Source organism: Mugil cephalus, chromosome 15, assembly GCF_022458985.1.
Source record: "Mugil cephalus isolate CIBA_MC_2020 chromosome 15, CIBA_Mcephalus_1.1, whole genome shotgun sequence".
NCBI classification, from domain to species: domain Eukaryota; kingdom Metazoa; phylum Chordata; class Actinopteri; order Mugiliformes; family Mugilidae; genus Mugil; species Mugil cephalus.
Genome location: NC_061784.1, coordinates 9,507,372 through 9,527,354, shown reverse-complemented (window position 1 = coordinate 9,527,354; position 19,983 = coordinate 9,507,372). Strand labels below are relative to the sequence as shown.

Here is a 19,983-nt window from a genome sequence, read left to right as displayed (position 1 = left end):
TTTTAGGTTTACACAAAAGACTTTTATTCTAGTACCTGGAGGTTGGTGATTTGGAAGGTGCCATTGTCCATCAAGCTGATCCGACCATCGTTTCCCAGGATCCTCTGGCCATCTTTCTCCCACTGGATGCTAGGTATGGGGTTGCCCATGATGTGGCAATGCAACTGAGCAGTGGCACCAGGAGCCAACGTGTGATTGGCCGGCCCCTGGCGGATGATGGGAGGGACCCGGTCTGAGGGCGCTGCGGGGAAAGAGAACAGCCAGGTGACGATGGGATTTGAATGAAAAGGCCACAATCTGCTCTTCAAGGTCTCAACAAAATCACAGATGTGATTGAACACGTCGCTAAGAGTAGGTATTTTATAATGTCTGAATGTCTGAAGGATGTCTGAACCTCATCTAGCTGTGCAATTTAAACCGTTTAACTTTTTATGGAGTGAGGAACCATATCTGGTAACTTCAGAACACATTTTAAGTTGCATTCTGCCATTGAATGAGGTTGAGGAGCATCCAATCAGCCAATCAGAGAAGATCAAGGGAACATTCTCACCTCTGCATAAACACTTTACTGCTTTATTAGGTACCAGGAAGAAGAAGTGGCCTAATGATATTGAATATGTTTGACATTTATTGATATTGTAACTTCATTGATACTATAGTAGTTTTTAAACAAAAAAGTCTTCCTCGTCTTCTTATAGAATTCCCCAGTATTTCAATGAGGGCCCTCTAAAGGGTTAAATTTGTACTCATCTACGTTGACATCTGAGATTATAATTTAGACAAGGGGTCAACAATGTGGTCATAAATATGATACCCAAGGGCAAATGTCATATTCCTCTTGGCAGAGTATCTATAAGGTAATTCATTCTGCAGAAAGATGAGTCATGTATCTTTATGCTCATCTGGTAGACTTTAAATATGATTTTTTTTATTTCAGGTTACCATTTCACTTGTGGTTAAATAAAAGTACTGTTACCAGCATTTAGCAGCCTCACCACATATCACACCAACTAAAACTAGAAAGAAATTACAGTGATTTAAAGTGATCCCTCCAACATTTTGACAACTACGTTATTCCCTTTCTTGCTGGGAGTGAAATAAGATGATATTATAGCGGGGAATGGTGTGGAGTCTTCACTTGTTGCCTTTGTACATGTGTAAAGAGAAGTGCCAACATGACATGTGCACATGTGGTTGGAGAAGCCTGCACACAGAGCACCCTTTATTTTCATGTATGCCACGATTCCTTTTCACAAAAGTGGCAGCGGCTGTCATTACTTGCAGGTTTATTTTAGCCGAAAGGAACAAAATCCAACACGGACCAACACAGTCTATCTTCCTCTAAACCAGAGGGCTGTCATCAAGCTGAAGGTATAATTAAGGCAGCATCTGTTCCCCTTTCAGTGGTGTTTGAAAATACCGCATAACACGTTGCCTCTATGTTGTCGCTGTCATCCTGGACGTGACATTTACAGAGAATGATGCGCTAAAGGCACGATTACAGAATATATTTAAAAAGCAAATGGTTTTCATATTTATGTAGCACTCTTCTACCTGTTGGCACATATACCTATTGGTGCAAACTTCATTGTCTTGCTCATGGACACTTAGGATGTGGTCCATACGCTGGGGATCAAACAGCTCAAAACTTAAGTTCATGGACAACCTGCTCTACGGTCACCCCTACGTCCTGCCATGTGAAATGTGAATTGCCCATATAAGAGAAAATGTACTCCCAAAAGGTTCTCTGTGGTCCTGCTCCAGTTCAGCATGCAAATCAATGACATGGATTTTCCTTGAGCAGAAATATGTGGATACAGTTACCCCCTGTTCAAGTATTAGACCACTTTGTATGATGTTTAGTAGAGGCTCAATGAATATGTATTATTTATTACATTTCAAAGTGCCTTTGGGCAACTGTGGAACTTTGGAATATGATCTCATTGGATAATTGAGTGCCTTTAAATGACATATATTGTACTTTCTTTGAGGCGGGACATAAAATTACAGAAGTTTATGAAATTAAGGTAAAAGACTAATATCTCTTCTTCCCGTCTCGTACAGTCAACCAGATTTAAAACTACAGTTACCCACTTATTTATAATTTAAATATAAAGCACCTGCCTTTCCTGCTACTTCCATTATATTAATACATTTTTTAGAAAGGCCTTCAGGATGCAACATCTCACAGGCATTTCGGTACAAGAGGGAAAGCTGCTGACAGATGCACCACTTGGCTCTGAATCAGACCAACAACGATGACTTTCTACACATACAGTATGTGCACATTCCTGTTTAATGCACTGCTACTGCTACAGCTCATGAACTTTTTACCGTACATAAATAAATGCTTTAAATTGGTTGGTTTTCTCTAGGCTTTCATATGCTCACAGCACCCCTGACATCTTGCTGCAGGCTATCTAAACCATCTCAACCCATGAGCATATATGGCCGCGTTACACGTCCGCATGTCTGCATGCTCAAACCTAAATGTAAACACCACGGGGCAGGCGCTGCCCGCCAGCTGATTTACGCTCAGTTTGGACATTACTGAACGTTCGTAAACGGTAGAGGAAAGTGCAGAAGACTATAAATGAAAATCACTGGTTGTCTTTTTTTCCCCATGGTGGCAGTCGGTGCTCATAAAGCTCTTGACACGCAGTGACTGCGAATAAAAAAAAAAACAACACTTCACTCACCCTGGCATTTAGCATTTGCCTACAGGCATCGCACATACCCTCATTTGTATTCTTTGCCGTGGAAAGCTCTCATATCTGAACAGAAAATGTGAATAGGCAACCAGAGTTAGTGTAGCTGGAGCTTGAGCAAAATCCCTGTTTAGTCCCTGACCGGGAGCAACGCAGGGAGTGGAGGCTACGTTGCAGCAGGATTATTTGATAGGACTATCACCAGTTGTCCCTTTTGATAACATCAGATAAGGTCTCCTGATGTTTGCTCATGTGGGAAGAAGGATATTTTAATTTGAGACGGATTTGAAGGGTTTTCAAAATTCACTGCCAAACAGGCCGGGCTGATTGTAATAAATGATTAACCAAATCTGGTGGAGCTGAAATGTTTGGACTAAAGGCTCATTCAAAGTATTGCGGAACCTACGCACGTAGCCCATGTCGGTGCGAGCCGTTCATACTTGTGCGCGCGTCAGTCTGGCTCGCTCTCTAAAAACACTAGTCGACTGCGTCTTTTTTGCCAGTCGGGTTAATTCCTGTTTACTTCCTCTACTTCAGCGACTGAAACTTTCTCCGCCGAAGATGAGTCATACAAATGTTTGTGTCTCCGAACCTCCTCCCTTTTCCAACATTCCCTCTTTGTGCTCTGTCTTTATTGACCCGAAACAATCAAACTGTGGGGACGCAGTTATATTTGTGGTGAGTCGCACATCAGGCTACGGCATCGGGGTCTATGTGGGGTCTGGGTTCAAACTGACGAAGGGGTATAAACCATGCGTGACTTGAGCATAAAAAATAGTGGCAGTTGCATGGCTTAAATTGAATTAATTACTGGATAAAATGGTTGCAGGAATCATTCACTAAAGATAATGGAATGGAATAGAACATGAATAGAAACCCCTTTCTTGTCAATGCATGCATGACACAATAATAAAACAAATACAATACATTAAGAAAATAAAAATTACAACATGCACTCACATTGAACACTCCCATTCACAGGAAGATTAATGTCACACTGTGACTTTGCATGAGAACGTCATAAAGCTCCACTTCAAAGAAACCGTCTTTAATGACATCACCGTTTACTGCCCTTTCAATCACTCCCTATGTCCTGTAATCAGGTTACTCACCGCTTTCCACTTCTAGCAGGGCCTTGGTCAGGATGCTGCCGGCCACGCTGATGGCCTGGCAGATATAATAGCCCGAGTCTCCGACTTGGACGTCAGCGATGGTCAGCTCGCCACTCAGCGACACGGAGAAACGGCCCGACTGCGACGGCTCCTGGATGGGGAACAGCAGGATCTGGAGACGAAGAAGAAATGTCACGTGGATGATCAGTATTTCCATTTCACTTATTGGTATTGGTCAACACAAGGGAAGTTATTTTAATGCCTAAGGAATTAAAACCGTCACTTCAAAATGAATGAATGAAGACTGAATGTTCAGATAGGTGTTTTCAGTTCTTTTAAATTCAATGGAACTCATATAGCATCAATAACAATACACAATGCGTGATGCTGTACATAACCGAGAGCCTGAAACCGTCGGAGATGGCACTAAAGCAAATTTTCAGTCTACAAACAGGAAAAACAGAGAGCGGCGACTGACAATGGAGAAACAGAACTACTGAGATTGTGCCATTCAAATGACAGATTCAACTTGAAAAACAGAATGATCTGTTTGTGCACTTGTCTGTGTGTGTGTGTGTGTGTGTGTGTCCTAGAACTGGGAAGCTCGAAGCACAAAAAAACAAAGCGACGCACACAACACGGCCTACAAGGACAAAATAAATAAATCAAGCACACAAAGAAGACGCTCGAGGTTAAGGGAGAGGCGACGACGGGCGCACGGCCTCGAGGACTGTGGCGCCGACAAAGGTGAACATCTCACAACGTATCGCTGCCTCCGATAACATATTTTCAGCGCTGACCCACTCATTATGGAAAAAAACTTCCTCGATCTTCTTCTTCTCTTTTTTGTCATGCGTCACCGCGTAAAAAGCGGCTCGTTCTGTGGCCATTTCACAGAAAAACGCGCCGCCGTTCCCAACGTGCTACCCACACACTCTGCCCCCCTCCTCCTCCTCCCCAACGCTTCCTCCTCTTTATCTCTCTCCTCCACACTCGTTCTCCCTCTCCCACACACACATTCTCCAGGCCTCCTCCTCCTCCTCCAATCTTCTCCCCCCCTCTCTAATCTGTACCTGGGAGCCATGCTACAGGCACCCACGCTCTCTCATCAGCCTTTCAGCGCATTCCAACAGGCTGCAATGCTTATCATTCGCTCGCCTTTTTTCCCCACTCTCCTCACACACACACACGCACACACACCTCTGAAGACATGCAGGTCTGTGCAGACTCACGCTCCGGCGAATAATACCCTGCGCAGATGATGGGAAAATGAGGTGTGCGTGTCTGAGTCACCCTCGAACTAGACGACGGAGCGCAAAGTGAAAGATGATAAAAGCGAAGGGAAAACACGACAAGGAGAAGATCGTCCAGGCTCTTAAAGCGCGTGTATCAGTTTGGCATGCAAAGAGACCGGCTTCAACTTTATTTTCTGTAAGCAGTTATTTTAAGTTAAAATGTCATTGTCTCAAGGACTGGGAGTCATACAAGTCATATCTGTGCCACTCCTCATCTGCGTGTGACAGACGATTCTGGACTAATTGCAAGTGGCACATTTTTTGGTGTTAGAGTAATTCAGTCATTCATCCCATCCACTTATTTCCCCTGGTTTGTATTACGTAAAGATATTTTTTTGGATCACGTGTGATGATTGTGGTTCAGAACTGTGGCTCACTCATACACTGAGGCCCAGTGCGTGCTTAACGCGGACTGCAGTGAACGAGGAGGTTGTGTTTTCACGCTGCGCTAATGCTGACCAGAACGAAGCTTAGCTCCTTCCAGTCAAAGCAGCTATTGCAACAGTAAATAGAAAACAGAAGATGCGCTGGATCGAACGTTTCCAGCTTTCGACATCTGAAAGAACACCAAATTCAGTTGCGGCACGACGCGCGCCTGCCAGCCGACCCAAGACCACATTAAAAAGAAGAATGTAAATACTTTTCGTGGTCGGGCTCTCTGCTTAACGTCTCTAAGGCCGCGTGTTATCAGATAATGTAAATATACTGTCGAGCTGCTTCTCCATGCAGACTCCTCTCTCCTGTGAACATAGTATATCTCAACATCTATTTGCATTTTTATTTTATTTTATATTTATTTTTTGGCGAAAAGCCCCAGAAATGTTATTAGGTTCACTCAAAAGTAATGTTTCTGGAAGGAAAGCAAATAAACTCAGAAAGAAAAGTACAGAAAAAGTTCCAGCATATTTTATATATAAAAAGCTTTTTTTTAGAATTAAGTCACTGAATTTAATCAGTATTACAAGTTAGTCCAAAGTGTTGTTACAGCTGTTACAAGTTAAAGATTTAGCCGTATATTCTGCTCTTCTCGATGCTATTAACCATAAACTAACTGGTTAAGGTAAGGAAGGCTGAGTAACAGAAACACTTCTTAGTTTACAGGATTAAAACCATCAAGAAGAGAGGATTTATTTCAGGACTCTGCTATTTGAACGTTAGCACCTACTAAACTGCCAACTCAGTGTGCATTATAGTTAACGCAACAGCCAGTACGGCAGCCACACTTACTGTATCTGCCAGTAAATGAAGCTGGAACATCGTAGTGTGGTATTAGGCCAAACTGTTTCCTACACCTACTACTCCAAGACAGAACGACAACCAACATGTAATCCGTTAAAAATGTGTGTGGTGATGATGTGGCTCATTTGTAAAACTACCTAAATCACTCACCTGTTAAGCCTTACCTCGGCCGGCCACTCAAACACTGTCCCCCTAATGTCAGATGCAAATTGGCCATGCGGCTCAGAGGACACTCTTTTGAAAAAGAAAGCACTCTCTCACCTGGCTGCCTTCTTTCTGCCAGAACACAGCTGGCGGAGGGTTCCCTTTTGTGCCGCAGAGGAAGGTTACGGTGCGCCCCGGAGCTGTGATCTGGTCCCGGGGCCGGACGACGATCTGAGGGGGCACTGCAACGCAGAGAGTTCAGACAAACAGCTGTTAATGGCCAAACTGGCACAGAACAGGGACACGCGATCACGTGTCCGTATACATGTGTTGACTCTAAGCCAATGTAGGAACGATCCAAGATTTAATTGTTCGTTTGGTTCGGCAGAAAACAGTATTTATCTGCTAATCTCAACACAAGTGTTACAGAAGAAGGGTTAACAGCCTTGGCAGAGAAGAACGTCTGATGAATCAGATTTATCAGATATTTTGTGTCCCCCTCAACTGATCCAAAAATGCTGCAGTGTGAGCACTGGTGGGAATTAGCAGGAGAGATCTTATTTCTCCTGTTTTAGACTCTCTATGGCGGTTTCCTGTAAAACCCATAATCATGCCCCCCTCCAGTGGAACCAGATCCTAGTTTAAGTTAAGCAGATACCTTCTCCATCTTTTAGGGTTTGTCCTGCCATGATACATTGAGCACATCGCCTTAAATAAGATCTGTTATATAATTATATAATTAGATCTCTCTTCAGCCTCATCACCACCAGTATGTCCGTACAGTGCCACTTACACCAATCAGCCACAACATTAAAACCACTGAGAGGTGCACTAAAAATGTTGACCATCTAGTGACAATACAAAGTTCTGCTGGGAAACTTTTGGACCTGGCATTCATGTGGATGTGGACACATACCACCCGCCTAGACTGTGAGGAGTGTCAGGAACAAATAAAATAATAATAATAAAAAAAAAAAAAAACATGAAGAACAGCACCAGGTGTTGACCTGGCCTCCAAATTCCATAGATCCCAAATGTATCTGCAGGATCCAGAGATGCTCCTCCCCTCAACCCACAGGACCCAAAGGCGCAACAGGGACCTCCATGATAGCATGCAGGTGGTCATATTGTTATGCCTGATCTGTGCATCCATGTAATCTTGTTTGTATCACCCACGTCTCCTCTCCCTTTACTTCTTCCCCATTTCTTTCCCTCTCTATCTTTCCATCTGGCCAGTCTCCACCAGATGGGCCTTCCATATGAGCAGGGTTCCTCCAGTAAAATGTTTTTTTTTTTTTTTTTCACCTTTCCACTGCTGCCTCAGCGCTCGCTTTTAGAGTCCTTTAATAAATTTTGACTGTTATTGGCACCATATAAACAACATTTCATTGAGCTGAACAGTTGGGCGACAGGTACTACAGGGACTATTTGATCCAATACCTGTCTATCTGTCCCTTCCAAGGTGGGAGTAAAACATAAATCCTGAGTGACCTTGCTTTGTTTGGCTGTGATTGATGACTCTCTGCTATTGACGCTTAATGGTTAAGCTATAGGCCGTGATAAGCAATCCCACGCCGCGGTGAGGAGTCTATCAAAAAGGGCCAGCCCAGAACCCACAGGAGCCGAGATTCAGGTTTGTGGGTCACCTTCTGTGATCCCGCGCACGAGGCTAATCAGATGTCTTTGAACAAAGATGGAGGGCAGGAGGGGGCGAGGGGCAGCGAATAAATCGTAAGCTGTCTCAGTTTCTCTGTCGCTGATACATGCCACTCCTTATTCCTGCGTGTGTGTGTGTGTGTTCGTACAGACACACACAGAAAGTCTTTGATTTGTATTGATTCTGTAGTGAAGTGACAGGCCTTCCTCCACGGACAGGGTGGGGGGGGTGTGAATGCGTAATGATGCCCTCCACTAGTCCTAATTGATTTCTCATCTTCCCACCTGATCTCTTGCTTCTCTTTCATTCTCGCTCCACATTAGCACCGGGAGACGCACGGGGGGGAAAGAGAAAGGCCGGGAGAAAGAGGGACGCGAGGAAACAAACAAAAAAAACACTGGTCACGATGAAAGCAGGGAGCTGCAGGTTAACCCAGAGATTCTTACTTTAAAGTTTACAACACCCTGTGGTGAAAACAAGAAATAATCTGCCTTATGTGCAATAGTATGATTGACATTATGAGAGTGGAAAAAAAACAAAAAAACATTCATGGCAGACAACTGTGACTAAAATGCTGCCTCTTCAAGTCTGGGCTACTTGGCCTTTAGTTTCTTTTCGGCTTTACTTCAACCTGACAACCAAAAGCAATTACGCTGAGAAATGCTATGCTCAGACTGAGAGTTAGTGAGGAGATGAGGAGAAAGCAAAACAAAGACAAACAAAAGAATATTCAGGACGCAATAACAACCGGACGAGAGCCAAGTGCCGGACGCCACAATCGCTCACCTCAGATGGGCCTAATTTCATGCTCTGTATGAACCTAATATCCTTCCACCGCAGCAGGAAGGGATCCGTGTGTCAATAGTGGAATAGATGACAGCTAAAAGGGGGGTCCTGGTAAGAGCTGGTCAGGGTCAAACATGCAGCCCCCCTCCACCCCCGCTAACCTTTAAGGTCAATCACCAAACATATGTACCCCCCTGTGTTTTGTATACAATCACGGACGCAACCCACCACCTTCACTCTTCTTCTTCTTCAGCTGCCGTAAGGAAAGGCTTCCTGTCAAGGCTGATGCAAGGACTGAAATATTAAAGAAACGCAGTGTAATACCCCGCGTCTTATGTAACTCATCTCCCGGCTTATGCACACACGCGCGCGTGGCGAACACACACGGGGAAACGACGCCAAACAAGAACACCGCGCTCAACAGGCTATTTAACAAGAACCTGTCAACACCTGAGCGGGTTTCCCCCCCTCACGCCCCGACACGACGCCATAACTTTGACCCAAATACGGTGACAGCTAAGAATATTCAGGCTATTAAAAAAATGGCGCGTTCGGTGCGCTACGCAGGCCTGTCTGGAGAATAACAATGTTTGATTTGAGAAGGCAAGCCGGCACATCGCCTGAGGCTGTAATAAATAATTAGCAATAATGGGTGCACCCGGCGCGACACTGAGCCTTAGATTTAGGGCACGGAGGAACATTAGCATCCTCACGTGGGATGGAAACGGGGATATGGATTGCAAGCAGAGCAGCTGAAATATACATGAATGCAATTAGCAAACAATGCCTGCCACGCCGTGGAAGCTACTCGCGCAGCATGTCACTCGTACAGTAGATTCGTCTTTGAGCTGCTAATTCTTTTCTTCAGCTGCTTGAAAAAAATCTCCCGAAAAGGACAGGAGCTGACTCCGCTCGTCAAACGTGGTACGTCACGGTGGAACATTCATTTCTAATTTTATGAAATACATAGCCGGGCCTGTGAAAGTGACGCACACAGGCTGATAACTGCGGGAGGCAGTGTCAGGGAGGTAAATTGGGGAACATCTAAATAAAGAATGAAACACTTGAGATAATAACTTGAAGGAGCCTCGAGACTGCTTTTATATGCCGGATATTGCCAGAGCTGGAGAACAAATAACATGCCAAGAGGGAGGCAAAAATAGACAAGGGCTGCAAGTTAAATTCCCACGGCTTTCATGATAAGAAGTGCCAGACCCAGGGAGAGAAGTCTGCTCTGAGTGTGAAGTGTTTCGGTCTCTTTGAATGCCGATGCATGCGATCAATCCCAAACATTACAGTAAAGATGTGAAACAAAACCCACTTCAGTTTATGGAGAAGATCAAGACAAGGTGAAGATCCTTTAAAGTTACTTTCATGTATTAAAAGATGGAGGTGCGCGTGTGACAGCCGGTGCCATTATGAAGCCGATGACTTGTAGTCTGTTCGAAGCCCAGTGTCTTAAAGATGAAGCACGGATCAGCCACAACATTAAGACTGCTGAGAGGATGGTGTGGCACCCCTACCCCATAGTAATGTAGAATGCAGCCTGACACACATACAAAAACACTTCAGGACATAGGTCTTCAACAAGGGGTCCGCAACCCCTAGGGAAGTCCGTGGAGGTACTGCAGGGGGGTCGCTACATCTTTGGTTGATTAGACTTTTTTTTATATGTATATTTTTTTAATTTCACTCACAAATTTAAATTTCTTTAATTATACATTAACACATTTTAGTAACATTAACTGCAAAATGATAATAACAATGCATATTTATACGTGGCACTAGGCTAAGTTTAATAAAGAACACATATACTGTAGTAGGTAGGCGGTCTCTACTTAATCTCTCCATCAGTTTGGGGGTCCTTGGCCTGAAAAACATTGAAGACCCCTATTCTAGGAACAACTAAAAAAAAAAAATGAAGAACAACGCAAGGTGTTGACCTGGCCTCCAAATTCACTAGATCCCAAACTGATCAAGTGTCTGTGGGAAGCACAATATTAGGAAGGTGGTTTTAATGTTGTGGCTGATACATTCAGCGCCGTGGTTAAGTGCCAGCGCAGAAAGTTTTCTACCCAGCGAGCGATGTTAAGATGTCTCTGAGCATGTAAGCGCAGCAAACTTTTTAGTTGTTTCAGTCACATCCCTGACGTCGGCTTTCCCCGAACCTAAACCACACTTTTGCAAATTAAATTAACTTCGGGGGTTCGCAGATGAAACTTTATTCATTCCCCCCGGAGCAAAATCTACTTAACAACTTAGCGGAATTTCGTCTATTGATGTTCTCGCCTGGCGACTGCGCTGTTGATCCAGGCTTTGGCCGGGGTTTAGGGAATGAACATCACCACAAACAAACCGGAGCGCCTCCGCCGCCTCCTCTGCTCACCACATGCTGAGCTCCCACTCAGACGGATCAGAGCGTGCGATTTGTTCCACCGCTGCCGTACCAACATGCCATGTTGCTCAATCACATGGCAAAGGCAGACAAAGTGCTTACAACCAAAGAGCCTTACCTCGCCAGCCCCCCCCCCCCCACTCTCACACTGACACATGATTTGCACCAGCGTACCGAAGCTATCACCCACACGGGGGAACACGAGCACACACGCACCCTCCCAGCAGGAGTTCCTCGGGGGGCCTAGATGTGACAGGCAGCTGTCACCGTCCCCACGCTGATGCAGACAGCGCGTTTCACACACGAACGCTAGAGTAAACACACTCTCCTGCTGCTGCTGCTGTAACACACACACAGATACGCGTTCTTTTCCCTTTTTTTACCCCATTCTGAAATAATGATTAAGGTGGTTACTTTATGGGTGTAATAGATTATAGCTAGACCACTTGGTTATATTCAGTTCTGAGTTGGACCTTTGTGCCCAAAGCACCAGCCTGCTTGTCAGACATCAGGATATTATTTGGCAATGCTTTAAATAGAAGGATTTTTTATTCTTTTCTTAAATAACATCAAAGTACCCTTGGGCAAATGCCATCGAAAGTTTAAGCCTATCCCAGCTGTCACTGGACAAGAGTAATACAACCATGCGCATGCCTACGGACAATTTAGACACAACAACTAGCCTACCTACAGGCATGCGCTTGGATGACAGTGCCAACCACTGTCCTACTTTGAACGTCCGTGCTCCTGAGGCCAGCAGCACAGACTGTAGATGTGACTGTATGTTTTTTTGTTTTTTTTTTTGTGAATCTTTACTACCTCATTCTTATTCTTATTCTATTTTTAAGATTATTCTATTTTTAATCTTCTGTCTATGCCTGGTTCATTTATGTTCTTGGGATTCTTGGACAAAACAATTTTCCTGTGGGGATCAATAATGTGATCTTGAATCCTGAATCTTTACCAATGGAACGATCTTGAGTCAGGCTCCAGACAGACTCAGATTCACAGCATACACATCAAATGCCGGCATGGAGGAACTCTTAATTTAGCAGCAAAAAGACACGATTTCCATTTGGTTGGGGGATTCTTGCTCATTGACTCCAGAAGTCTGACTGGATTTAAATAACTCCAAGAACGGGATTAAAAAATCGATAGACCAACTCACACCAATCAGGCATCAGAGAATGAACATGGGCCTTCTGGGGGGTGTCCTGGGGTGTCTGGAAACAGGATGTTGTCTTTGGGTCCTATGGATTGAGGGGGAGGCAGGCACCCCCCAGGCACCCCCAGCCCATTGCTAAGTAACATCCACATGAATATCAGGTCCAAACGTTTCCCAGATGAACTTTACCTTATCACAAGATGACCAGTGTTATTCACTTCTCCTGTCAGTGGTTTTAATGTTGTGGCTGATTGGTGTATAAATGAACTTCTCCTTTAGTTCTCTTCAGGATGTCTCGATCATTACAGATAATGCTTGGTATATTAGTCAAAGCTCTCCCAGCTGATGGGAGACGTTGGACCTAATTAAAGGTTTCTGCCGCCAAAAAAAACTAAATCAGACGTTCACTTTTCCTTTTGATCATGAAAGATGCTCTGCATCGTTGGCTTCTGATCCAAAAGCTGCTCATTTATTCATGTGGTTGCACATTCCACACCTTTCTAACAACACTGTCCATCTAACAGTCACTTTTACTTTGAGTTGATAATGAAAACAAGCATTATTGTCTCGAAATAGTATTTTTGGCATTTTCTTCGCTATTTGATATGAAGAGAATCTGGAGGAATTTCTTTTTTTTTTTTATTTATTTGCTTGTCGTGTGGAGATCAATGCATTTCCACAAATTCTGCCCACATTCAGTCCACTACCTGCCACAACGAAACAAGTGTTTCTATAACGGGCATCCACTCGTCGATGCCCTCTCACCGCTCCTCCGCTGGGCCTGCCCACGCACACGTGAAGTGACTGATAGGAGTAAGGGATGAAATGTTACGATGATGATGATGTCAGTCTTTAAAGCATCGTGCTCCTCTCGCGGATCGAAACGCGCAGCGTGAGTCAAATCCGGGGTGAGATTCATCTTTGCAGTGTTGCCTAAGCCGATCCCGAAAACCATCTTTTACGACTCTCTCTGTTCCGGGGTGTTGTGACGTTGGAAACAACAACTCGCGAGGGGACAGTCGATCCCTCTCGCGCCCACGCTGCAGCTCCTTTCCCTCAATTTCACATGTGTTTTCCAGGAGTGATCCATCCCGCTGATGAAGCTTTATTTTTGCCGGAATGATAAAATGATTTACTTTTGCGGCTTTTCTGCACAGCGAAGAGACGCTTGCCTTCTCCTCCACTCAGAGTTTCCCTTTTAATGATCAAAAGCCTCCCGACACACGTGCTACCAGCGCGGGTCTCCGCTCCGGAACGTATAAAAGGCGCTTTGCAGAGAGAAAATCGAATTGTCGGAGCATGCGTGGCTAATCAGCATTTGACTGCAGCGCAGCTGTCTTCCTTTCATTTATTTTTACAAAAAGTCAGATTGTGAACTAAATTAAAGATCGCTGGTTTAAACAGAAGCTATAATAACGACGAGCGAAAACATGCCTGGAGAGCAGTTGTGGAAAATGGAGAGCCCACTCCTCGTGTATCCAGAGGTACTCATCGACTATCTTCTACTCCTAATGGACTGTGCCTCCAGCATGACAGGATTAAAACCTGTATATCCGTAAGACCCTGTCACCTCTTGTGCAAACACACACACACACACACACACGAACACACACACACACACGTGGACATGCAAGGATGGGATGAAATGGAATACTTACAGGATGGACCGACTGCAATGATGTGATGCAGAAATGGGTGGAAAGGAAAAGAAACAAGAAAAGAAATAAGATAATGATCAGGCGATGAATGGATGAAACATTTGCAACTTCTAAGATCTAAATTAATTAATATGAATGTGAACAAACTGAAATGAGAAGCAGCTTTGGATGAAATGCAAGTAGGAGGGGGAGCGATGAACTGAATGTGGACGTACAGTATGATCGAACTTAAGAGGGTAAATTCTATCTGGTCCATATGCAAAACACAACCGCTTTCCTTTGTGTGCATGAGCGCGGATATTCTTATCCTGCAGCCTCGAGCACCAACCCGCAGTCAGTTTCCATTTGCCTAACAGCCGCCACCGGGAAAGACTTCTTTATTCCGCTGCGAAATTCTATTAGTTAAATGCAGGGTGTGCGTTCCTGCGACAGTGTGTGCGCTTCCTCTCGCCCCAACAAACGCCCTGTGTCTGTTTTGTCAGTGCATTCATGTAGATATAGCGCGAGAGCAAAAGGTGCGTTGACACATGTCAGCGCAGACTGGAGGGCCCACTCACAGAACCCGCAGTTAAATTCTAAATATTCCCTTTTATCATCACAAATGACAGACTTATCATTCGAGTGCCTCTCTCTCTCTGTCTCTCTCTCTCTCTCTAAGGGACCGACTTTATTCTAATGCAGTTTCAGCGCCTTTTGATGTCGTCTCTCTCCGGAGGGATGACGCGTCGAGGCTTGAAAGGAACTTAAAATCCATTTTTCACTTTATCTCTCTTTTAGTTTAAGCTAACCGCGCGTTACCAGTGGCATAGTGTGGGGAGCTCCAACCAGCCGCAGAGGCCGCCTGCCTGTCTAGTCAGGCTGGCGGTGCGAGCGATTTTTGACACGTGATGATGTCGTTGGGGTCCTTAGCAGCGGCGGCCACAAAGAAAAGAGATGCGCGCACGCCGGCCGGAGAGACGGGGGCATTTTGGGATGCATCGTAGCGAAAACTGCCCATCTGTGCAAATAATTTACTCATGAATTCAGTGTCAAAATCCAATTTGTCCAACAAGTGAGAAATTCTGCCAGCACAGAATTCCTCAAGTTTCACATTTGTTAGAGCGAAGTGGGACGAGAACATTTCCTGCTATTTACACAAAAAACTCTGCAAACATTGATTTGCAAATCGATGAATTCGTAGCTGTAATTTCAGCAAAATGCAAAACTGGGATGGAACGGCAGCAACGCAACGATGCATTTATGTATTTATTATTGACATGCTTGTGATGCACATGTCTGTCTTTTGAGTTTGTGCGTGCAGTGAGTGAAGCCTCCAGGCCTTACCGTGCACTTGCAGCGTGCCCGACGCCTCGGCTTTGCCCACGCTGTTCTCTGACACGCAGGTGTAGGTGCCCTCATCCTCGGCCCGCACCTGAGTCAGACGCAGGCTGTTGTCGCTGCGGATTTCAGATCTGCAAAGAGATGTTGCATGAAATGCCGTTAATCCTGCGTTCTGGAAACCCCAGACGGAATAAGTTTGAATGTTTTAATGTGACCGCACGACGGCTCAAAAAATGCAACTTTCTTGAGAATGTGTGTACTGCGCAGGGCAATGCATCGCGACAAAACATTCACGCCCGCGCTCGCGCACGCACACACACCTGAATCCCGCTGACGGCGAGGGAATATTTTACCATATTTCCCCTGGGGGATCATTAAAGTTTCGGCCAATCTAATCATCCAAGTAACAGTGAGAGAGTGCAGCGCGCTGACAGTGTCAAGGTGCAAACACTGCACGACACTGACTTCTGTCTGGCAGAACAGCAGGCACAGACACAGTGTCACGGCACCGTTACACATCTGTTAAACAAATACGCGTCCTCGTCATTGAAATTGCCGCCTCTGCAACATGTTTCAATCATTTTCATTCTAGAGTTGTTTTTTTTATTGATATGGATCTTTCGAATGACATGTTTTGTAAAAAAAAAAAAAAAAAAGTACTGGATATCCACGCTTTAAAAGCAATCATTTCACCTTCTACAGGAGCGCTGGTTTGTTTTGATTTGTTGTTCATTACACATTCAGAAGTGATAATAACATCTTCTAGTATCATAAAAAAATCATAAAAAAAAGAAAGAAATTCAAAGCAGTGAGAATTCATCTACTCGCAATAAGGTAATGTTGAGTCATCATACAGTCATATATAACAGATATAGTCATTTTATTCCCAAAATGCTTTTAGAATACCTAAATCGGGCAAGCAGAGACGTACGCTCACTGGCCACTTTATTAGGTACACCTTGCTAGTAAAAGGTTGGACCCCCTTTTGCCTTCAGCACTGCCTTAATTTTTAATAGCATGCTTTCAACAAGGTGTTGGAAACATTCCTCAGAGGTTTTGGTCCATATTGACATGATCCCCTTTCTTCTCCATTCTGATGCTCAGTTTGAAGTCCAGTAAGTTGTCTTGATCACCTCTACATGCCTAAATAAATTGAATTGCAGCCATGTTACTGACTGATTAGCTATTTGTGTTAACAAGCAACTGAACTGGTGTACCTAATAAAGTGGCCAGTGAGTGTAAATATGCTCTTTAATTTGAGGCTGTTGGGTTACACTACTCGTTACAAAAGAGACACCCTGCATCTATCTGTCCTGATGCGTGGTGCAGTTACTAGCAGACAATGAGTGCTGCCTCCACCGTACCTGCCCCTGGGCAACTCCCCCTCCTCTCTGCGCCAGCGGACGGTAGGGGTCGGATCTCCGTGCACCTCGCAGAAGAAGTCCACCATGTCCTCTGCCAAAACCACCTGGTTCACCGGCTGTTTAATGAACACTGGCCTCTCTGAAATCAGACAGAAAATATAAAAAAAGAAGTCATAAAAAAAGAAAGACCAGTAAATGAGGAAAGTGAAGATGGATTGACCAGACTGAGTGGAGCTGTCATAAAGTCTACGCTAACTCATATAAGCATTCTTTACGACCGCGCTGAGTCAAAAAGCGGCTAAGGCCATTTGTGAATCAAAAAATATAAAAGTAAATGAGATGGAGGGAGCGACCGAGTCGGCACAGGAGAAGAAAAGGTTGCAGGAGGGCAGCGGCTAGGAGGGTAAAACGAGTTGTGGAAAACTGTGTGGGGAAGCTGATGTCCACTGCATTGCACCAGAGCTCACATTGAGTCTTAATATTTGATCAGCTGAGCTTGAGGGGTTTCTTACCAAACTTTCAGCAAGGAAAAATCAAAAAGATCCAGGGTAAAAAAACAAAAACACATAAACACAGGACTAACAATCAGTAACCATGGATTCATTATTATTGTCAGTAATGATAAACATTTAACTACATTTTAATACGAGTTTTTCCATTGATGCAACAGAGCAGACTATAATTTTGTGACCGCCAAGGAACGGAATCTTACTAAATATTTAAAATATAACATTGATACAGTTACAGACCTGATGCAAGTGAAAGATAATATCAAGTTGCATGCTGGGAAAATAAATGCACCACTCACGTACTGACAAGTATGCACTGTAAGCGCTTAATGTGATCATAAATAGTTCTGAGCCCCCCCCCATCCACCCCAAATCCCCCAGGTGGACTTAAAAAAGTTGCTGAGAGGGATGTCTAGTTCATATTGCTCAGTCTGCTGACACCACTACCCAGCCCGTGAAAAAAGGTCAGAAAACGGATGGACAGAAAAATCTCTGCGGATGTGCAGTGACTAATACCTTACCAACTTTGGCAAAATATTAGGGGAAACGTCGGGCCGTTCATTTCCGGATTCACAAACAGATAAATGAGGCGTCACGCTTGGTCTTAAGGTTTACTGCTGCGCTACAATGTGCAGCATCTAGGCGGTGGCAGTAGTAACAGCGGTGGTGGTGGTGATGGAGGAGGTGAAGGGACTGAAAAGAAATGATCAATTTTCTATCTGTTTTCCCCGGGATCAATACGTGCATTGAGAATCCTGCTGCGCTGCCGAGAGGAAAGCGGAGGAGGAGGGAGGGGAGAAGACTGAGAGGTCAAGAGAGCAACGCAAGGGGCAGCTGAGTGGGGGTGGGGGTGTAGGGGGATTCATCTTCTGCTGCAACATTGGCCAAGGATGGAAGAAAAGGTGATACGTGCCCCGATTTATGAAGCTGAGCTAAAGAAACACGAACAATTTCTTATGAAAATATCTGTCTACATTACGTTGCAAATGGATCACTATAGTTATCCAATCCATCACCAGTTCCAAAAGATTCTGTATAGCCTCAACAACAGGACGCACAGATGCAGTAAAATGACTCACCAAAGACCACCAGTTCAGCAGGATCGCTGTCTTTCTCGCCGACCATGTTGGTTCCCACGCACACATACATGCCGGCATCACTTTTCCTGGTGTTCGAAATCATTAACTTGCCTCCGCGGATCTGAGAACGAGAGGCGAGGGGAAGAGAGATGGAGCCACGGAAGGAAACGGATAAAAGGGTAAGTGGAGGAGGAGAGGAGAGAGGAGACGTTGGAGGGGAGGTGGAAGAGGAAAGAAGACAAATGGAAAGAGATTGGAAACAGGATATTGAAGCATGTTAGTCAAGGGATAAGCCACTCCGTCATTTTCAGTGTGTGTCATGACAGATGGCTCCCCTGCTAGTTCCGACGTAGTTTGACAATGGTTCTAGCTCCGGGCCAATTGCCATAGAAACATCTTCCACTGCTCAGTTTGTAAAAAAAGAAAGAAAGAAAAAAAAAAGTAGCTGCACTGATTCATTATTCATTGTCGGTGTCAGCGTGTAACACTGTGGTACGCTTGCAAGCAGAAAGTTTGTGTGGGAGTTATAGTATTTCTAGAGGGAAGCTTTGTCCCGACAAATAAAGAATTCAATCAAACAACAATCAGTGCAGTTCAATAGTCGTTACGTTGACACTGACTCTTTATCGAGGACCTTTCATCAACAATCAAAGCTCACTTTCTTCCATGAAAAAATCCAAACAAAAACACAATGCACAAATCTAGCAGGGTGGAGACAACAGTGCTCAGACATCCTGTACTGACTAAGTGGATCTTTGTTTTTCGTGCATAGACAGAACCACCTGCCGGCTTACCGTGATCCTTTCGTCTCGATCATTGACCCGAATGTTGTTTCTCTTCCAAGAGATGGTGGGCTCAGGGTGACCTCTGGGAGGGATGCACTCCATGACCGCCGGCTCCCCTGCCGCCACCACCACATCGCTGGGCGTCTGACGGAAGTCGTCTCGCAGAACTTTGCGAAAAAAAGCGCAAAAGGTTCATGGTTAGAATGAGTGGGTTGATGCCTTTGCTGATGACGCCATCTTTTATCTGACTTTGCGTGCTTTCAGTACCGCTGGAATTCTGCCCACGTTCTCACATTCTTTCATCTGACGGGGTGTACATGGAGTCCAGGACTTCTACACTGACATTTGGTCTTCAAAACCAAACAATATGAATAGCAAACAAGATGCAAATAAAATCCTCTTTCTCCATTTGAGCTGAATGAAAAAAAAAAAAAAAAAAAGCATGATGAGACGCCGCTGATATTATATGGCTGTGAATTTATCGTGGTGTGCAGGCATCCCTGAGGTCTTCATTGACTCGGTGTCATGTGCGCAGCATCACGCTACATCAATAATGAAGGCTCGCATAGCCGACGCAAACAAACCAGATGAATTATTAAATCTGACTCTCACACGCGCAGACACACACAAGGAAAAAAAGTCACAATTCAAACATCACATTAGAATGCATCAGATAAATAAAGTATATAAAGGGCAGGAAGCTACTTTGAATACAGAAATTGAGAAAATAACTTACTCTCATTTGCTTTCTGGGAGTCTATTCATAA

The 19,983-nt window shown here is 44.5% G+C and overlaps 1 protein-coding gene across 4 annotated transcripts in view; it reads right to left on the bottom strand.

The window, feature by feature from the left end:
- robo3 (roundabout, axon guidance receptor, homolog 3 (Drosophila)) overlaps positions 1-19,983 on the bottom strand; it is a 149,579-nt gene that overhangs the window by 23,651 nt on the left and 105,945 nt on the right. For 3 of the 4 annotated variants that reach the window (XM_047607191.1, XM_047607192.1, XM_047607195.1), the window contains exons 3-10: positions 19,226-19,383; positions 18,432-18,552; positions 16,844-16,982; positions 15,483-15,610; positions 14,160-14,171; positions 6,616-6,740; positions 3,821-3,992; positions 36-241 (exon numbers count right to left, since the gene is read on the bottom strand). In XM_047607191.1, coding sequence (XP_047463147.1) covers positions 36-241; positions 3,821-3,992; positions 6,616-6,740; positions 14,160-14,171; positions 15,483-15,610; positions 16,844-16,982; positions 18,432-18,552; positions 19,226-19,383 — 1,061 coding nt within the window. The remainder of the gene's footprint in view (positions 1-35; positions 242-3,820; positions 3,993-6,615; positions 6,741-14,159; positions 14,172-15,482; positions 15,611-16,843; positions 16,983-18,431; positions 18,553-19,225; positions 19,384-19,983) is intronic. The other variant, XM_047607194.1, reaches the window with a different exon arrangement.